The 20,780-nt window shown below is 37.4% G+C and overlaps 1 protein-coding gene across 1 annotated transcript; it reads right to left on the reverse strand.

Moving 5' to 3' along the window:
* Nucleotides 1-3,915: 3,915 nt before the first annotated feature.
* Nucleotides 3,916-18,111, reverse strand: LOC137258010 (uncharacterized). Its single transcript, XM_067795543.1, has 4 exons — nt 17,239-18,111; nt 15,641-15,776; nt 11,034-11,166; nt 3,916-5,765 (listed from the first exon to the last, which is right to left on the reverse strand). Exons 1-4 carry the CDS (start codon nt 17,943-17,945, stop codon nt 5,680-5,682), a joined length of 1,062 nt encoding a protein of 353 aa, XP_067651644.1. The 5' UTR covers nt 17,946-18,111; the 3' UTR covers nt 3,916-5,679.
* Nucleotides 18,112-20,780: the final 2,669 nt, after the last annotated feature.

The raw sequence follows: 20,780 nt of genomic DNA on the forward strand, positions 1-20,780 counted from the left end.
TAGGTTTGTTCGCATAAAAAGAAAATATTGGGCCACTGGCACTAGAGATCTACAAACAGGCTGATAATAGGTTGGTCGGGGCTTTAGCTGCATTATCCCGTCGATGTAATCGATTAAGTGTTGCTGCTAACAGGATATCAGTGAAGCCATTGTTCCTGCCTTCTCTTATATCACCAACTGATTTCAAGATATATCTTGATGATAACTTAAAGGTCACATGCAACGTAAAATACAACTTTGCAGATTCTGGTACCTTTCGGTGTGCACTTACCGAAACAAATCATAAAAAATGCCAATTCAACCTGTAAAGTTGAAAAAAAACGCGATGAAAAAAAGCCCGCGAAATCGGAGTTCAAACGTTTCACTAAATTCCCCCCAGCGCTGGGGGGAAAACTGGTTTCAACAGCTGTGCTGCGCTGCGTCCATAACGCATGCGCAGTGAATAGGTTCGCGGAGCTTGAAACAGTATGCATGCCCAGCGTCTGAGGTCGTGAGCAATAGTCTAATCTCGGTTGTACACAAACAAGTACATAATCTACTCGTTACGTAAAACAACTTGTTGACTGTGGAAAGCAGTCTCTGTCACAGAGAAAACTCAGTGTCTCGTTTATTCACACCTATATGTCTGTCTGCCTGTCTGCTAAAGACAACATGCAATACACCGCTTCAATCATTGACAACGTGCAATTTGAACTTAACACCTATCAGACTATACGACATAAAGAAAATAAGTTGATTTATGACTCGTGCACCCGAGTCCCGTGTCTGCCACATTAAGTAATTAGGCACGTGTGATACACATGACATGTTTTTATGTCTGTGGGTTGCAAACAAACTACATTCATTTTATTCGGATGACTGGATGTGACGGAAACTTGTGCAAACTCCAGATTCCAGTCCTGTTTTGTACTTGGACGAATGACAGATGGCTGGAGCCACGCAGTAGTTTACCACCTCTACTGACATGATTTTTTATTGGATCGAGCGCAAATTCAGAGAACATGTATTTTCAAAACCTAACATCTCTATATACATTCTCCATGGATAACGACTTCTTTTGGTGTATATGATTTTGTTTGACAACAGAATATGAATCCATACTGAAACGACGCATCAAGTACACAAAAAGAAGTTGTTATCCACAAAGAATCTTACTTTCTTGTGACTGGCTATACTTCTAAAATGCTCATCAAACAGATCATCTTTCTGTACACACAATCAGGGAGCCTATATAGAGAGTATCCCTGACACAATGAACCCTCAGCATGTCAGCAAATGGAACAGCCAATCAGAATCCGTCGTTACACTTGAGTGCATATCCACCCGCTATGACTGGGTTCGGTCTCCCGAGGGCTTCGTTTCGGGGGAAGTAAGCCCAAGTACAAAATATTGCACTTTTGAATCGCGATTGTACGCTTATAATTTTGTTTATTTGTTTTTTTAAAAGCAGCAATGTATATTATATGTCATGAATAAGTGATAAATGTGTTTTAATTATGTTTGATTTTTTGGTTGCATGTGACCTTTAACATTAATGAGAACGCCCCGGTGCATGGTGCAGAGGAAAGCCCATGTTCGAATCCCTGCCACGTCATACTAACCGACGTTAAAACATAGTAGTTATTGTTGCCCTGCCTGGCTCTGGGCAGTAGGTAAAACACGGATCTGTAGGTTCGCAGTCACTAAGCTGTAAGGGTGTGTGGTGTCCATGTTTAGCTGGGACATCAGTGTGCCGTACAGACCCTTAAGCAAATATATCCAAGAAATCCCATGCAAGTCTAGATAATGTCGCAAGTCTATATTTCCTTAGCTTCTAAAATTCATTCTATTATTTTTTTGCTTTTACTATGTACTTTTTTCATTAAAATATGTAAATTTCAGAGACTAGTTGTTAGTCTACTGGGACATGTATTTAGCCGAATAGGGGCACACGTACACACAGTGATTTCACATTACCAATGACGAAAGCTAACAATCCAATTTTCCACACAACAATCCCCTTGCATACGTCGATGAACCAGGTGTTCATTTGGCTGAAACACATTATGAATATTCAAGTGCAGAGCATGTGGTAATTTCTTTCCCTGTACCTTGCATACAAGCACAAACCATCTGCTGCGGATTTCACGACTTTTCAACAAATTAACACGACGAGGCATGTATGTCAATATGCCTCTCAGCATTGTATGTTTGATCAGTATTGGAGGTATTTCAAGGCAATTTGTTCCATCGGAACTCATTATACTCTCGGCTGTATATCCACACAAATAACGTTTGATAGTCAGATGTTATTCCATTTACACATACACGTGAAATATAATGAGAATCATTTGTATGTTTCATGGAAAAACGAAATTTTCCATTAACCAAAGACGGATCAGTATGTATTTCAAATAAAACAGAAAATAACCAAAAAATTAATTTGTTACTTTAGTATAATGAAATGTATCATCGAACACCCCATCAGGAGACTGTTTATAAGATACAGTGTTCCTAAGGTTAAAAATCCCTGAACATACTTCAGTGTCGCCAGACCAAAACGTGTTAAAAATATGTAATTAAAGCTTATTTTTTATTAATCAAGAGCTGGCATGTGAGGACAGACTATGTACATAAGGGTGGGTAAGGATCGCTGTCAGTGGTGATGTCACTGTGTGTTTACTAGGTTACTTCCTCTCCTTTCCTCTTTGACATAAAATGAAACTAAGCAGTACAAATACTGGAGATAGCCTCAGTGGGGTAAAACAGCTGCATACTGTTGTTTGCAAAAAGAACTGTATTGGGTTGTTGACAAAGGGACCACAGGCCAAAAAGGCCAAAAATTGAAAAGTCAAAAGGGCCACGGAAAGTCAAAAGAGGCTGATTTCTGATGTCAGAGCTTAAAATGAAACGCAGGCACCATTTCTATATCAGTGAGTGAGTTAGTGAGTGAGTGAGTGAATATAGTGTTACATATGGTGGGAAATGCAAGAAAAGTGTTATACACCATGTACCCATGTGAGTAATGGAAACTTGGTCAGCGGCATGACATCATGTGCTTTCACCATTTGGCAACCCCTCGTCCCTTGTTCTACCCTAGGGACAGGGGAGGTCCTGTCTTCTTTAAGGTCCAGCCATTCACACTGCAGACTTTATAATCCGAGGTGTTTCAAAGCTATGCTGGTTTGATTCTTACAAGCACCTTGATTATGTTGTTGAATTTGTCAAGGTCAAACAGGTGCTTGTTTTGACCACAACATGAAAGGTCTGCATCACTCTCAGCTTCCCTCCACATCAAGGACATGACTGAAATACTATTCACACAATTGATAAACAAGACTCACCCTTAGCACTCAACAGGGCAACTACTGCCACAGTAAAAGCCCTGACAAGAAATAATTAGAGGTGACAGTCTGGTGAAGCAACACTAGAGCTACCAACAAGCTTACAGCTGCAAACATCCATTGCTTAAATCACTGCAAGCCTTCCAAAACAGATAAGAACATCTGCCGGCATGAGGTAGCATCAAAGTGCTTATGACAATCACAAATACACAGTATTCAATACATGTAATCCATGATGAAAATATATAATAAGTGACTATGGTTTTATGCATTTCAGAAATATTCCGGCAATATCATGGCAAGGAACACCAGAAATGGGTTTCATGCATTGTACCCATGTTGGGGATCAAAACTGTGTTTTCGGCTGGACGAGCAAACACTTTAACCACTAGCTTACTCCACCGTCCCTCAAAATGTATAGGACACTGATATATATTATACATCTTGACAGCACTTACCAACATGAATGTTGCAACATTTGACTGGTTTAAAAAAACTTTGGGATGTTTTAATAACTTAGAACCAGTACTTACTACGCTCATTAACCCTTCTCCTGTCAGACTGTTCCAGTTACGACACATGAAGACAACTATATAGGTTATAAATGTTTATTTGAGCCTAAAGGCAATACATACCAGTATGAAAAGCAAACATAATTTATGTAGTTCAGGATTTTTACATCACACAATATCATATGAAGACTTTGTACATGCAATAAAAGATGTTACAACGGTTTATATATTTACATAAGGCTCAAAATAACATGCTGAACTCACTGACCTCAGATAGCATGTCAATAATAATATACGTTACTAGAGTTTTAACCCAACCTGCATCATGACCAAACACTCGCCTGACACAATATTCCCCTGTTCGGACAGTGGTATATCCGAAGTTACCAAAGCTTGGTGCTGCTTGGTTGTTTAAAGCAATTATTCTGCAATATTCCTGCTACATGGCAGCGGTCTGTAAATAATTGAATCTGGACAAGCCAATCCAGTGATCAACAGTATGAGCATTGATCTTCGCAATTGGAAACCTTGGCCAGATTTTGTTGATGGTCTGTCTTCAGTTCTAACAGCATGGAATATTGTTGGCTGCATAAATCACTGGATTGTCTGGTGAATGAGAGAGTATTTACAGGCCACTGTCCTACAGTAGGAATATCACTGAATGTCATGATCAGACAAACATACTTATACAGTGTCACAGTACTAAACCTGAGGTAATCACTTATGTTCCTTCTTTCACTACAATATATACTTATCTGTCTACTTCATGTAAATAATATATTTCACCTGACTAACATTTCTTTGTTTTGTTTTTAAACAAATACAATTAGAATGCCTTATTGCTCACATTTTCAATATAAATTGGACGAAAATGTATGAATTTATTTGCTGAGGCCTTAATATTTCTATCATTTACAGGAAATACATGTATATTCTTTACTTTCAATGAGTAAAATAATTAGTAAAACCATGCTATTGGAACAATAACCCTGCATTCATAAACAATGTAACAACATGATCAAAATACACTGTCACAGCCAGTTGAAAGACTGTGCTTTAAACCATGCACAGCACTGTATGAGACATACAAATACTTTGTCAGCACAAGTACAGCCAAGTAAATATTGCCTGTCTACATAGGACTGGCTGAACAAATGTCACATATTTGAGCACTTACGACAAATCTCAGCTAAATACAGCTGTCATGGCTAAACACAGGCAGACAAGTAACAGCATATGATACAGCATGTGCGCATAATACTAACAGCTTCGTGTGCAAATCAAACTGGAATACCTTTTCCAAACAATGCCAACAGTTGTCAATAAAACAAGATACCACATTGGACATGACGGAAGATAAAGGGATTTCAAAACCTTAAGACATTCATGTATGGACTTTCAGAAATATGTAGATACTCGTAACCATAAATATAGAAACAATCCAGCTGTTATACTGTCATAAAAGGGGAGGAAAACGGTCTCCAGATAGCTTTAATGTTAGAATGAAAGATATATTCAATGACAAGAAGATTGCAGGTTTGTTGTTGAGCCACGCTACACTCAGCAATATTCCAGCTATAAGGCAGCGGTCTGTAAATAGTCGAGTCTGGACCAGACAATGCAGTGAATAAAATCTTCAGCCCCTATTTCATGAAAATTTAATACCATTCTCCATCATGATTTTAATGTAAATGAACTTGAACCCGGCCTTCGAAGCACAAAAACATGAACTTAGAGCAAAAACCAGAAGCGGGAATTGTTGAGAATGACAATTAAAAATATTACCCACAAAAATCTGACCATGCAAATGTGGAGTTGAACTGTTTCCAAGTGTAAAGTTGTTCTCAATCATACTCGGAACCGATGGTGATGCTGATGTCATTGCCAACATTCAGGGTTGAATGGTACCATTTGTTGGTGTCAAGGACAACTGAAAAATAAACATGGTAAATAGAGACACTAATGAGTGAGTGGGTGTATGAGTTACTGTGTAGGTGTCTGAGTGAGTGGGTGAGTTACTGGGTAGGTGACTGAGTGAGCAAGTGGGTGAGTTTGGTGAGTGAGTGAAAGGTGGATGACTGCATGTGTGAGTGACTTTAGTTTCCTGTCACTTTTGACATCATGTTATTTTTTAACTTTATAAGCTGAATTTGCATTTTTGATAATTTGTTATTTATCCATACCAAAAGGTATCAGAATGTGCTAAGATATCCCAGCACACCTGATTGAAGTAAATACACGCACTGAAAACTATGAATCCAACAAATTACTCACTATTCAACCATGGAATATTTCATATTGTACAGTTGGGCTGTTACAGTTTGCTTGCTCATTTGCCGAATCAAACCGTTCAAGTCATTAATCGGGATCATTCGACTTGAATATTCATAAATATTTTACAAAAAGTGTTTTGACTTAAATTTGAGATATGATAATTGGAATCTGTACCAGCCAGACAGGAAATATTTAACTCTTTAATGTATTTAATTAGACAGCAATATGGCCACTGGTTATTGTGATAAATTATCACTGTCAAAATGGTCAAGTTCAAAATGTCAAAGGACTCACATTTTCGTTTCACTGAGCATTATAAATTGCTATAATACAGAAACTGCTGGTATTTATGACCCAATATTCATTATGTAATATGTGACATTTGTAGTCATTATCAGTGACCAGGCCATGGTGCACTTGTACAAGTTACAGAGATTGGATGAAGTAACTGCTATTCCCACATTCTACATTCGAATTTCGAAATCTGCACAGGACTTTTACATTTAAAATCATTCTGTTTGAGAGAGCCGCCATGTCAAGTCACATGTGGGATCATGCTGTACATGACATCAAACTGTCACTAATAGTTGATGAAATTGAAGGTGCTGAACTCTGGGATGATATAATGGATGACGTGACTCCCTCACAAATTGACGATACAATGGGAACTAAATCTACCATGTTAGAGGGACTGGCCCAGTTATCAGTGTCAAAGTTGGGCGAATGTGCTACATTTACCAGAACCGTATTTTCGATAATTATTCAGTTCCAGAAATAACTACTTTGTGACTGGTTCAAATTTTTAATGATGCATTTGTCATAGTCTTTCCATCAAAGTTGTTGTTTTTTCATTAAAAGGGTACAAATAAATATTGGTTGTGTTTTTAGAAGGTTTACATCCATTTGAAAGAGACAGTTATGTTTGTTAAATGCAGGCATGACTAAAATTGCAAAGAGCCAATTAGAGAATTGCTGTCAAAAGCAGCTGAGCTCAAAACTGTGCTTAACTACAAAATACACCATGCCTGAGGTCAAAGTCGGAGCATTGTGCAATCATTGTCAATGAGCCAGTTACGCTAACTGCCACAACCATAAAGTAACAGTTGTTGTGGCAGCATTATATACCATTGTATTATTAAAGCCATTAAGCAACTGTTTCCATGGTAACATGCATGATAATGACTATAATGCAAGTTCACTTAAAGAACAGGATGACAAACAGTATACCTAGTCCATTGTATATCACAAGTTGGAACCAAAGAGTGGAGCCACTCTACTCTACTAATTGGGACAACTATGGGATTCGAACCCATATATTCTGGCAAATGTAAGAATTCAACCCTGTACAGTGAATTGTCGTACCTCAGATGACCAGGCTGAGTGGGTGAGTTTGGTTTTACATCTCAATTAGCAATATACCAGCAATATCACAGCCGAGGACACCAGAAATGGGCTCCACAGATTGTACCCATGTGGGAAATCTAACCTGGGTCTTCGGCTTGATGAGCAAATGCTGTAACCACTAGGTTGTCCCAAGGCCCTACTGAGCTCTCATAGTTCTATGCCAGTTGTATGGGAGTTACGATCATGCTAGTTCTAAGAAAGTTACGTGGAATGGGTCCTTGGGCACTTGCTTCTCCCACTGACTTCACTACTGAGCTAGTGGTGCTGTACGTCACTGGCACAAACATGCTGCGATACAATAAATAGCTAATGGTTTCACATGTCACTGATTTCCACAGCCAACAAGAGAAGCATCAAAACCATCCAACCGTAAAATCAACAACCAAATTAAATTTAAAATTTTGCACCAAACAGGTTTAAACTGATTTTCCTACATAGGCCCACGCCCTTGTAAATTGGCTCCAATACAGCAGTTAATAACTTTCTCTAATCCACTTGATACAGGAATCAATACCTGTCTTGCAGTGAGACTATATCAACGACTGAGTTACTGGGATGGGAATAAAGCTATTTAGGTCCTCTTAATTTCACCCTCAAGTGACTATGCTGATACACTCTCACACAGATAAGAGACATCCAAGTGATCTGCACAAAATAAACTAGATGAAACACTTTCATATTCACAATATTTTTCAGAAATGATTTATGTCCTGTCCTTTGATATGCTGTGTTTATGTGATACTGAATTAACCTATACAAATAAAATTCCATCTCTACCCAACTGTTTTCAAGTCAATAAATATCTCAGAAAAAGTGAATCAGTTCTCATTGACTGTATATTGAAGCATATTTAAATCTTGATTGGAAATGTTAATGCTCCTTTTTCTCACAGGTAAAAGTTGGCTGTTTGGGTATAAGAATGTCAGGACAAGAAATAATCGATGTCGCTAGAAAACTGAAATTATTTTAAATCAAAGGCATGGTCTGGTATTACATGTATTTGATATTCATTGTTCCAAAACTACGTCCCAGATTGTGCTTGCTGTGAAGTTGTTAGTTTTTATTAATTCAGTTAGTAGATCTTATTATGAGAGTTTTCAATTACTGCAAATAGTCCACTGAGTCTGTATACTGAAACAATTGTAAATTTATATGATGAATAATGTATAATGTTCTCTATTACAGTTGGAGGTATTTAGGAAAAACTGATAGAGATGTATGTTATAACAGGAAGCACTCACCAGGTGAGATCACAAAAGATATGTACACCGTATTTCTTCTAATAAGCTCTCAGGTGCTTATTTTTTCAACAGCTCATTTGAGACCTGGCGCTTATTAGATAATATCCATTAATCTTGCCATGTGGAGGACAGGATGTTATAACAAAGGAGACCATTCATGCATAAATCAATTTTTTGTATCAAGGGAGAAAATATTTATAAAATGAAGTACCCAACGCTTATTTCTTAAACCAGTGTTTTACAGGCAGTGCTAATGAACGGCCCAGTATGAGTACTATTGGAGGTTTTGTAGGATCAGTACAGATACAGCTGAAAATGGTTTGCCAATGGCTTCATAACATGTTATCAAAGTAAAGCAGCACTCCAGTAAGCCACATAACCACTGTGACAAAAGCAACAATGGGCTCTTACTGTGTTGGCTCAGGTGCTAATTTCAGTGTCCAGTGTGCAAAATTTATGCTGGTCCTGTGGTTCCCTGCTAGTAAAAATTCATCAAGACCACTAAATGATGTTCTGGTGGTATTGATAGTTAAATAAATCTAACAATATACAGATAGGACCACTAATCATTGTCCACTCACTGGTCCTGTGGTCTTGTGGAAAATTTCGAAAGTTTCCCTTCCCTGGTATGTCAACTGGTATGTTGTTTTAAAGTATAAAAAGTAAACTACACATTTTTTCAGGGGTTATATGTTACAGACAGGGAGAATTTCCATTCCGATGTGAAATGATGAAAGGTTTTCTAGTATCAACTCACCCTGCCATGTGGAAGTTTATACCCTAAGGTCACATAAAACACTCAAACCCTTGCACACTCATGAAATAAAACACTTACATTTATTAAGACATGTTTCCAAAGCAGTGCAAAACTATGATATTTGTCATAAACTGATTTAAACATGGTACGAGGGGATGTCAAAAAGTAGTGAGTGTAACTATATTTTACATGTCCAATGTTTGCAAAGTTACCATTTTATTGTGAAGGAACCATTAGCAAAGCCATATCCAAAGTTTCACATATGTGGATAATGTGGTTCACAAGATATCAGTCATCACATCACATTGGGCATAATATTTGTAAAATAATTCCAGAAAATGAAAATGTTTTGACATTTTATACCTCTTGGATAGCAGTATGTCCTCTGATAATATCATATGAAACATGTTCAGAATGGTACTGAATGTATTCCCATCATGATCAACAGCTAAAAATTTGGATTGTTTGATTTAGATTTAGACAGCGGCTGTTTTTTAAGGACACCCCTACTTCGATCCTTCCCAACCATTGTGTCCAGATATTCAAGCTGGCACTGTTTACAATATACTGGGAGAGGCCACTAGTGTGAACCTTCAGTATTTAGCTGAAACCCTTGGCATCAGTTATGTCCTTGTGATGAACTCATCTGCAAGGGGTGGATAGCGTCTCCAAAACAAGCTCTTTCAGTGAACATGTAGGGGGAGTCAAGCAATTGTAGTTTCAAATGTTTTTTCATGCACTTTAATATATAAGTTTGCTTTTGGTGGACTTCTACCAACCTCAAACATACAAAAGTTTTCAAGCATATTTTGTTTCCTAAAGTTTGTGATGCATTTATAGCAGATTTTGTGTTTTTTGTTGATACCAAGATGACAAGTCAAACAAAATGGAGATCATGAGGCTGGTACATAGCAAACAAACTTGCTTGAGGTTGACAGATATTATAGAGTAAAATAAAACATAAAAACAGCATCATTTATATCGCTCTTCGTGGTGTCGCTCCCTACTTTTTAACATTCCCTCTTAAATTATTACCATGGGATATTAATTTTAAAGTGTCATTAAACAAGTTTCAGTTTTATAACTCATACAAAACAATCTTCTTTCATCTTAATATAATTTAAACAAATCTGCTCTTTTTTGTTTAGAGTGGAGATGAAAAAGAAAATAAATAAAAATCAATATTTGTCTTTTAACATTGTGCCTGGGATCTAAGAGGTGCTAGCTCATTCCTGGAATGATATACTGATGGAAACAAATAAGGAAACACATGAAAGTATAAGAGTTCCTTTACTCTTTTCCAAGTTTCTTAGCAAGCATTGTATTGCGCTGTGGGAGATACTTTGAGAGTAAACAATGGGACACTGCAATGAAGTGTTGTTCCCTTATCTGTTACCCTCAGTATATTAGAAACCAGGTATACTAGATTAGAAGTTATCGAAGTGAAGGACAGGCTCTGAGTGTAGAGCTCCTGGTAGAGCTGGACAAATTCTGACTAATCCAAATCTTTTCAGTTACTTACTTATATCGCCTGGCCGAACGGTGACCTCCATGGTTCCTTCACAATCCAGGTAGCACTCGACTGGTGGCTCCAACGTCCACTTCTTGGTGCCAGTCACCTGGGCCTGCCAGGAGGCGTGGCCGACATTGTCCAACTGTGAAAGAGGACAGTACATGAAAGAGATAGAATATATCAGAATATCAGCAGTTAAAGGGGCCTTAACATAGTGGGTAAAATAAACAGTTCCTTTATGTCCCTATCATAAGCTGGCCTGAAAGATAATCTGTGTATAATGCTGATAGAAAACAAAGGGTGGGTAATCTGACATTTTGAAAAAGGCATGGTTAAATGAAATGTGAGTCCTGGAGATTTAGAAGATAGCTTAGACATGCTGGTTAGTTGTTTTCAGACAAGCAAAATCTAGACTGAAGGAAAAGAAAATCTACTTTTTTACATCAATCACTCCAGTCAAATGAACCATGGATAGAATAAAAATACCAACAGTGCTTACTCTACTTCATGGTTAGTGGTAAAACTTTTTAAATCTACTTTGCCGTTAGAACCTTAGAATCATGATCAGTTCATGTTCATATTCAACTGAACTGAATGAGAGGCATTTACAACAGGCCCATAGCTCATACTGTTATAAGAAGTTGTTCAGCTATATATTCCTATCCTTTCTAACTGAGCATAGAACTTACTACACTCAGGCTTAAAAAATAGCTCATACTGTTATGCGAAGTTGTTCAGCTATATATTCTTATCCTCTCTAACTGAACTTGGAACTTACTACACTCAGGCTTAAGGCGAACAGTTAAAATTTCACTGTTACTATCAGTCTTCAGATGTGTCTGTTATAACCTTTCAGGCAACATGATGTGGATGATGGTCAGCCACTGTTTTGTCTCAGATGAAGAACTGAACATTAATGAATCTCGTCACTTCTTATCAGAGCAATGAGGATAGGCACTGACATACATGGTGAGTTTTTTATTCAGCTAATTTCGATGTTGAGAATGAACTGAACAAGAAGACAAAGTCATCAACACCCACCACAATGGCAAAATACTCTCTAAATTGAATACGTCTACTAGTTATGATGATGTCAAATATTTTGGTGTGTATATAGAAACATAGAAGGAGAGTACTGAAAGGTTTAAAATTTCAGCTCAATTTCAGTCTAAGTCAAACTTGTTGTCACGGAAATGCCAAAAATATTGGATTCAGAATTCCAAAACTACCAAAAGGCACCAGTACATGACCAGGCCTATCTGTGTGTCCAGTTTGTGAAGGAACAATGAACAGAAAAGAGCACTACCCCCAATTTTAATAAAACTTGTTGCCATGGAAATACCAAATATATTTTGTTCAGAATATCAAAACTAACATAAGGCTCCAGAACACCACCAGATCTATCCATATCCGCATTAGGTGAAGAAATATCGAGTTCCGCTCCGGAAAAGACAAATGTGCATGGAGGGACAGATGCATGGAGAGTGCATTTAAATACTCCCTGCAAAACTTGTTGTGGGGGATAAAAAGAAATCTGCCAATCCTTGGAGCATCAAGTAGCATAGTATTTATTTATATATTGATTTATTTATTTGTTTATTTGTTTGTTTGTTTGTTTGTTTGTTTGCTTGTTTGTTTGTTCAATCATTCAATTCATTCATTTATTCAAAAGTCCTAGACTCACATTTTGTCTCTGAAATGAGAACAATTTTTCTCTTCTTTCCTTTTTTCAATATATTTTTGACATGATGAAAACTGAAGAGTAAGTGAGTTCAGCTTTATGCCACTTTGAGCAATATTCCAACATCATGGCTGGGGACTTTAAAAATGGACTTCACACACATTGTACCCATGTAGGGAATTGAACCTGGGTCTTCAGTATGACGAGCCAAGTCTGTTACCACTTGGGTACCCCCATCACCTTCAGAAACTAGCAAACCGAGACAAACATACTGCAAACATGCCATGGAGCCTCAGGACATTTGAAAGAGACTACACAAGTCTTGAGTCCTTCCTAACTACATGTCAGTTTCTAATCACGTTGACTTCGCACAAAATACACAATGAGTCCATTATCAGCATAACATGATTAAATTCATCTGATAAATTCACCGTGTAATGTCACTCCTTGTGCACTGAAAGAAATCATCCTTGTCACAATGAAATCAAATCTACCTTATTATTTCCTTGACATAGATTAAGGCACGTCAGAGGATAGGTTTTATTTTGCAAGGAAACAAACAAGTCTTATTGACCACAGAAGGCGACAGATGTGTAAACTAAAGAGTATTTCTGTCACGTTAATGTTGCTTTCCAGTCTGCTCAATCTGTTACACTTCACATAGGGAAGTGGGAAGACTGTTTTGAAATAGAAAGTTCAACAGACTACATTTATTTCATGTAATGCACTCAGCCTGTCCTAAATCGTGGAGCCACATTACCATTTATGGATTTAAACATTAAACAGAATATTTCAAGTTTAAAAAAAATTGCATTGCCTTTAATGTAAGGATTTTTGCAGAAATGAAGTAACTCTCTCTATTGGTCTGGATAGTTTTATCATCCTTTAAGTTCACTGTTTCCTTTCCCTTTAGAGTCCTAAGCAGATCCAGTAAGCCTTGATTTTTTGCAAAACAATAATGCAATAATGATCTAGTTGTTATAACGTTTAAACAAAGAACAACCAAGTTTTATTCTCACACAAAAACAGCTTGTGATCTTATACTGCTTTCACATGTGCATCCAACCACAGACCCCTCTAGAGCAGAAGAAGTAAGTGTGTTTCATTTTTACGCCACACTCAGTAATATTCCAGCTATATGGTGGCAGCATTAAACCAGAGCATAGACAAGTTCATACATAAAATGATAAGGATGGAAGGATAGGGACATTCCAGCTGCAGTTGTATCATACATGTGGTTTCACCTTTGGCAAGTGAGTTTATTTAAAATTGCCTCTGTTCACCCAGCAGAAAATGGGTACCCGGTCGAATAAGTCATGTGACTATAACCTTCTAGTGCCTACTTGGGTTATCCAGGGTAATAATATGCCTGCTTTGACTGTTAGCGCTATAAGCATTCACCTCATGAGTGGAGTTTGGTGCAATATAAATGCACATATTATTATTATTATTGTTTAAGGCCTCATTCAGCAATGCTCATCAACAAGGCAAGTGTCTGTAAATAACAAGTCTGGGCCAGACAGTTCAGTGATGGTTGTCATGAACATCGATACAATGATGTGCATCAACCACAGATCAGTGAACCTGAAAAACCTGTTGGGCTACAATGGCTGCTGATGACATGTTTAACACAGATCTTGATGAGTCAGTTATAGGATGACCAAGGAAAAAGTAAAATGACAAAAAAATAGAAATAGATTTTCAAAATAGGAAGATTCTATCATGTCAGTTTAATTTGACAACATTATTATTAAAATTATCATTTTCAGGGTTTAATACTTAAGAACATGCCAAATTGTGATTAAGTTAATATGTAATCCACAAAATCTGTAATACCACATAAATATTATTTAAGTGTTATTTATATGATGAATAGTGTGTCAAATTACAAAACATCACTAACTTTCCAAAGTATTGAGACTCAAATTGCACATTCAGCTTACATCAAATCTGGACTCAACGGCAAAATGAAAAATCATTTCACTGCTCATAACACAACTGAAACAGCTTTTGAGTTATCAGGTTATGGTAACATTATTCTCTGTGACACTTCCTTATAAGTGGTGTTTAGAGTATGTAAACATTTGACATGTTGACTTTGGTCTCAATTAAAAACACTGATCCTGATGTTAGCAAGTAAATGGGCACCAAAACTACTATGACAAGTTTTCTTCAGTCTTAACAAGTAACACTGAAAATGACACATGCATGGTATTGGAACCCTAAAGCACAGAAAATGACACATGCATGTAAATAGAACTCTACTTGCAGAAAATATCACATGCATTTAAATGGAATCCTAAAACACTAAAAATATCACATGCTTTTAAATGAAACCCTTAAACACAGGAAATGACACATGCAATTAAATGGGAACCTTAAACACAGAAAATGACACATGTATTTAAGTGGAACCCTAAATCTTAGAAAACATCACATGCATTTAAATGGATCCCCAAAATACTGAAAATGACACAAGCATTTACATGGATCACTAAAATACTAAAAAGGACACATGCATTTCAGTGGTACCCTATAACACTGAAAATGACACATGCATTTAAATAGAACCCTAAAACATTTAAAATACCACATGCTGTTAAATGGAACCCTAAAACACTGAAATGGACACATGCAATTAAATGGAACCCTTAAACACAGAAAATGACATATGCATTTAAATGGAATCCTAAAACAATGAAAATATTACATGCTTTTAAATGTAACCCTTAAATACAGGGAATGACACATGCATTTAAATGGAACCCCAAACCACAGAAAAGAACACATGCATTTATATGGAACCCTAACACACAGAAAATATCATACTACTACTACCACTATAACTACCACTACCACTACTACTAATACTAAATTGCTACCAAAACCACTTGTGTATGTTTACTGTATAATCACCACTCAACATGCCACATACATGTAAATGTGCTCCATATCCAGGACTTCCCATAAAGACCCAGTCTGTTTTGCTGGACTCGGCTACAGGAGGGAGGAAGTAGGGCCTGTTGTAGTGTTGTCTCAGGATGTTCCCTGCATTGGCGTCACAGTTGCTCCTGCAACCAGGAAAACACAGTATAAGCATTCTAAGCAGCTTGAATTACAACACAGGAAGGATTTGTATCTGACTGTAGCCACTGATTCTTTATCACTTCAAGGAAGTTTATCACATTTCAAGGATTTGATTAAAATGTCTGTTTATACACTTTGGACCAGAAAATCTGCAAATAAGCTGCTTTGCCTCTTTGCCTTATTTGACATGATTTAAGGAAACAAAGACCAATTGTCTGGAGCATTGGAGTGACACTTACTGGATATTGTAAATGACATACCAATTCAGAAGTATCATGACATATATACTTATTACGGGTGTTACAATTCACGAGCAGAATCAAATATTCATGCGGATTTATTAAATGCATGTTTAATCAAATTTGAGTGTTAAGTATGAAAATGAGATATGCACAATGGCATATGTCTAAACTAGTTAGGACAACAGTCGAAATGCTCATAAAATATATAGTTACATATTTCATTGGACAACATTGTTGTCACAGGTTGACTCTTTGGGGTAAATTAACACTATCAAAATGGACAGAACATGTCATACGATATATTTTGTTATAGTTTCTCTGAGTAAAATGAGTGAAACACAGTGTTCACGAATAGCATCTGACCCTCTGTCAAATCCGGCAGATTAACCAACGGTCAGAGAGAAGTCACCATCCCACCAGCCCCAGTGTCTCACTGAATTTTTCACAATGACTTTGTCAGAAGTTCTTACTTGTGGCATGTGACACTTGTTTGTAGTTTATGAATAAATCTTATACTTGTTACTATATAATCATAATAATTTCAATGCCTGTTATAGCAAAAATGTTAAATCTGAAACGTGTGTTTAATTTTATGCTACAGGTCGTGTGAATCTTCAGTGGGTGTTTACTTGTTATTGCATTCATTACCCAATACACGTGATGTATTATATTTGCCTCACAGAGGATTTACTGCAGCCCTAACATATATCCATATAGTGAATAGAAAGATTCATTATTCTGCATATGTAGAAATAATAATACCTCCTTTTTAATCCTAAATTTGAATTTGGCTGTTCCTGAAATGTTTAAAACTGATAACTGTCTCACTTTTTCATCTTAACAAAGGTAATCTGAATAAGTGCCAATGTTTCTAAAACGACTGGTATGAATTTAGAATCAATTAATATTCAGCAATTTTGTGTTAACATACACTGCAGTTTCTAATTCCATTAATATACTGAAGGAAAATATTACATGTCAGTACTTGTGTCTGACAATAACAGTTCAGATTTTCAATTGTGCCATTCAAAATGTTGGAAGAAAATATTTAATCTCAAGAGATGATTTTTCATGGCTAAACATGAAATTATAAGGACATGATCCCAGCTCCAACTGTAAGTGCATGTTTTAATGGTAATGTTATTTTGTCTAAACAATGCCTCTCTACAGATCTGAGCTGAAATGAATATTGAAGTTCTCTTACCATCCTATATACCACGGCTGTGAACCGTCTTTCATGGTTGCTCTCTCTTCATCCATTTGGAAAACCTCACCCAAATTCTTGAAAGATGTTTTGTATGGAAAGAACTGACAATTATTCTCAACATTCTCCAGGGCTGGGCTCCCCTCCTTATAAATGTTCTTGAAAAACGAAAAACTAAACTTTTCTGTCGCAGTCCAGTTTTTCATGCCGTCAGTTATCACAACCGGCCTTGCCGAATATGCATAAATATCTTCAAATTCCTCCGGTTTTATGTTGGCAACTTTGTCGATTTGTTTTATCCCTTTACAGAAGTCACAAGAGAGTGGTGGCCGAAACATATCCTGCATGGATTCCAGCGGTTCTAACACGCATGGTTCGCGGTAAATATCTTCTTCACTTAGGCCTTGAAGGCGAAAATATATTGAGAGCATGACATCATTTTTCACAGGCCACTCCAGACACCAAACCAAACAGATTGCAACATACACGGCAAATACCAGTCCAAAACTTTTCCAGAGGTACAAAGTTATAACATTTTTCTTCTTGTTTCTTTGAGAAATTTCCCTTAAGGCCTCTATTTTGTTAAAGTCGTCGTCCTTTAAGCCAAGTTCCTTGGCTTTCTGATGCAGACGACAAAACTTTTGTTTAAGTTCCTCTTTCATCATTGCAGGACTCGAGGAATTCCCCGACATGTCTGTTGCGCTCATCGTTGCGACTGTACGCTTCAGCCGTCGCCCGTCACTCTAGGGCGCGATCTCAGAAGCGTCGATCGATGATCACATAATCTGCGCGACATGAGAAGAGTGTATTTTGTCAATGCAACTTGTTTCCGTATTTACAGAAACCTGAAGGGAGATAACTCTTAATTACAATGCAAGCTCTTTGCAGCGATAGGCCTTTCCCTATGCACTCTATTCAAAAGCTCATTCGCAGGGCCGCTGTGATCTAAGTGATCTAGTGAGTGAATGAGTGAGTTAGTTTTACGCCGCTTTTAGCGATATTCCATCGATACTGCGGCGGGGATCACCGGGATGATGGAAGAAAATAAACGAATTGATTTAGTAATAATGTTTAGTAATGTATAGTGACACTTTACAAGTATACATAGATATTGTTGTGTTTAGTGTGTTGTCACAGTGTGGTGATGCCTTCGTTTGATAAATTACCCATAGAAAGGTGAAACAACTAGTATCATACATAACATACTATTATATGCCCATGTAAACTTAAGATAATATCAGATTTTCTAAGCTTTCTCAGCGCTCAGAAAGTCGTAAGTGAAATACATTGACATTAAAGTACTAAGTCTTTGAATGGCATTTAGAAGTGAAATGCATAAGAATGAAGATTTTATGGATATCAACTTCTTTATATGAGAACACAACGTTTCGGAGTTAATGCTTACTCCTTCATCAGGTGATTGAGAATGGGGTACAGGACTATATTTATATGTACAGGTAAAACAATAACAAAGTGACAAGTGGAATGACTTAACGAAAGCTGGAAGCCAGTATAAACAAGCGCTGATTGGAACCCGACAGTTATGATAACAATGATAGAAGCCAATGGTAATACATTACAGATGATGGGATATGTTTACATAACACAGGTAGGGGGTAAGGACGATGTACATGATAGGGGAAAAGGATGGAAGCCAATGGTGGGTGATGTTTACATAACACTTGATTGGTGATTAAGGGTGATGTACATGACTGCATGAGAGTTGATGGGCATGTTTACATGGGGGTTGATGATGTGCAAACACAAGTAGATAAGGATGTACACGGGTAGATTGGCTATACATGAATTACATAGATAGAATGTACACAGATAGATGAGATTAATTTATCAATAAGTCCCAGGCACTTGGTAGGTACACTCCTTGGTCACGGTTGATTGCTGGTTTCTGTCTCCGGATCTCGATGGCTTCTTGCAGTTTCCTTTGGCGCCAGTTGTTGTTGTTGGTAGATAGTATCCTAGTGTCCTCCCATCGGATTGAATGTCCAGGGTTCTTGAGAATGTGTTCAGAGATGGCCGATTTCTGGTCGAGTTTGCTAACAGAGGTCTGGTGTTCCTTCATTCTGGTGTTGATTGGTCTCAGCGTTTCTCCAATGTATAGGTCGCCACAGTTGCAAGGGATCTGGTAGATGCATCCTCTCGGGTTAGGGTGTTCACAGCTGGGTCCTTTACCGTTGGCTTTTAGGTAGGTCTTGATGGTCTTGCCACTGGAGAAGGTGACATCGATGCTGACAAGCCTTCTCCATCACCCATCAGAGTAACCATACCCTACCTTGGCCCCATCAGTCATCAAATATCACGCCTCATCAAGACCAAAGCCAGCATCGATGTCACCTTCACATATCCCATCATCTGTAATGTATTACCATTGGCTTCTATCATTGTTATCATAACTGTCGGGTTCCAATCAGCGCTTGTTTATACTGGCTTCCAGCTTTCGTTAAGTCATTCCACTTGTCACTTTGTTATTGTTTTACCTGTACATATAAATATAGTCCTGTACCCCATTCTCAATCACCTGATGAAGGAGTAAGCATTAACTCCGAAACGTTGTGTTCTCATATAAAGAAGTTGATATCCATAAAATCTTCATTCTTATTAATGTACTAGTATCTTTAAATAGCATTATCTCGCACATGTGAGAGAAAGGGCCCAGGGGTGCAGTACGTATGAAGTGGTCCCAAATTCCGTATTGCAGTGATTGCACCCCAGATTCTGCACTGAACCCCTGCTGGCTCCAAGGCTCATTAAAACAGATTAATGCAAGGTAAGAGGGTATATAATAAATACAGAACGTCATGCTGTGCATTCGGGTGTTTTGTATTGAACTCGAAGATGTCATATGGGAGCAGAGAAGCATTACATTTATGAAGTAAAACACGGTAAGCCAGTGTAACGGCCCTTTATATTGATGTTTCGTTCAATTATCAATGGCGTCACAGACGATGAAATACAGAAATGGTTGTTCCCATGACATCTCGTTTAATACAAAACAGTCAAATGCACTAGTATGACGTTCTATATTTTTATGTGCACATGTGCAATATTACTTTGCCTAGCACCCATTTCTGTATTTTGTCGTCTGTGACGCCATAAACAATTGATCATGGCAATGGAGAGGGCCACCACTTATTGTGTTTTACTGCACAAATGTACATATATAAAATGGATAATGAACTGATGGTTATTGCACCCCAGTAAGTATGCCATATTATACGAAACTCGTGTAAAATTATGAATTGCCACAGTCTATACTCGTTTCCTATAAGTTATAGCACACTTGCTCTTGCAATAATCTCCGTTTATTACATATCGGATGCCGTTTGCTGTAAATACATAGGCCGTTGCTGAAGGTTATAAAGGATCTTTGTTATTTCAGTTCCAACGCGGTAGAAACCGCTCGAAACTGCGCAAATATTTTATGTGCGCTTCAGCGTTTTTATTTCATTTTGTTGCAAGGTAACAACTTTATTTAAGATGATTTAGATCGTCCTCGTTTATTTTTGGATGTTTTAGTCCAGTCT

The sequence above is a fragment of the Haliotis asinina genome, chromosome 12 (genome assembly GCF_037392515.1).
Source record: "Haliotis asinina isolate JCU_RB_2024 chromosome 12, JCU_Hal_asi_v2, whole genome shotgun sequence".
In the NCBI taxonomy this organism is placed as follows: Eukaryota; Metazoa; Mollusca; class Gastropoda; order Lepetellida; family Haliotidae; genus Haliotis; species Haliotis asinina.

Bases quoted from the DNA above. Each gene is read 5' to 3' on its own strand.
- LOC137258010 (XM_067795543.1), bottom strand. From the start codon at position 17,945: ATGAGCGCAACAGACATGTCGGGGAATTCCTCGAGTCCTGCAATGATG. The intron at 15,777-17,238 runs GTAAGAGAACTT...TCCTGGTTGCAG, and splicing joins CAGCCGTGGTATATAGGATG to GAGCAACTGTGACGCCAATG. The intron at 11,167-15,640 runs GTATGTGGCATG...CCTCTTTCACAG, and splicing joins GATATGGAGCACATTTACAT to TTGGACAATGTCGGCCACGC.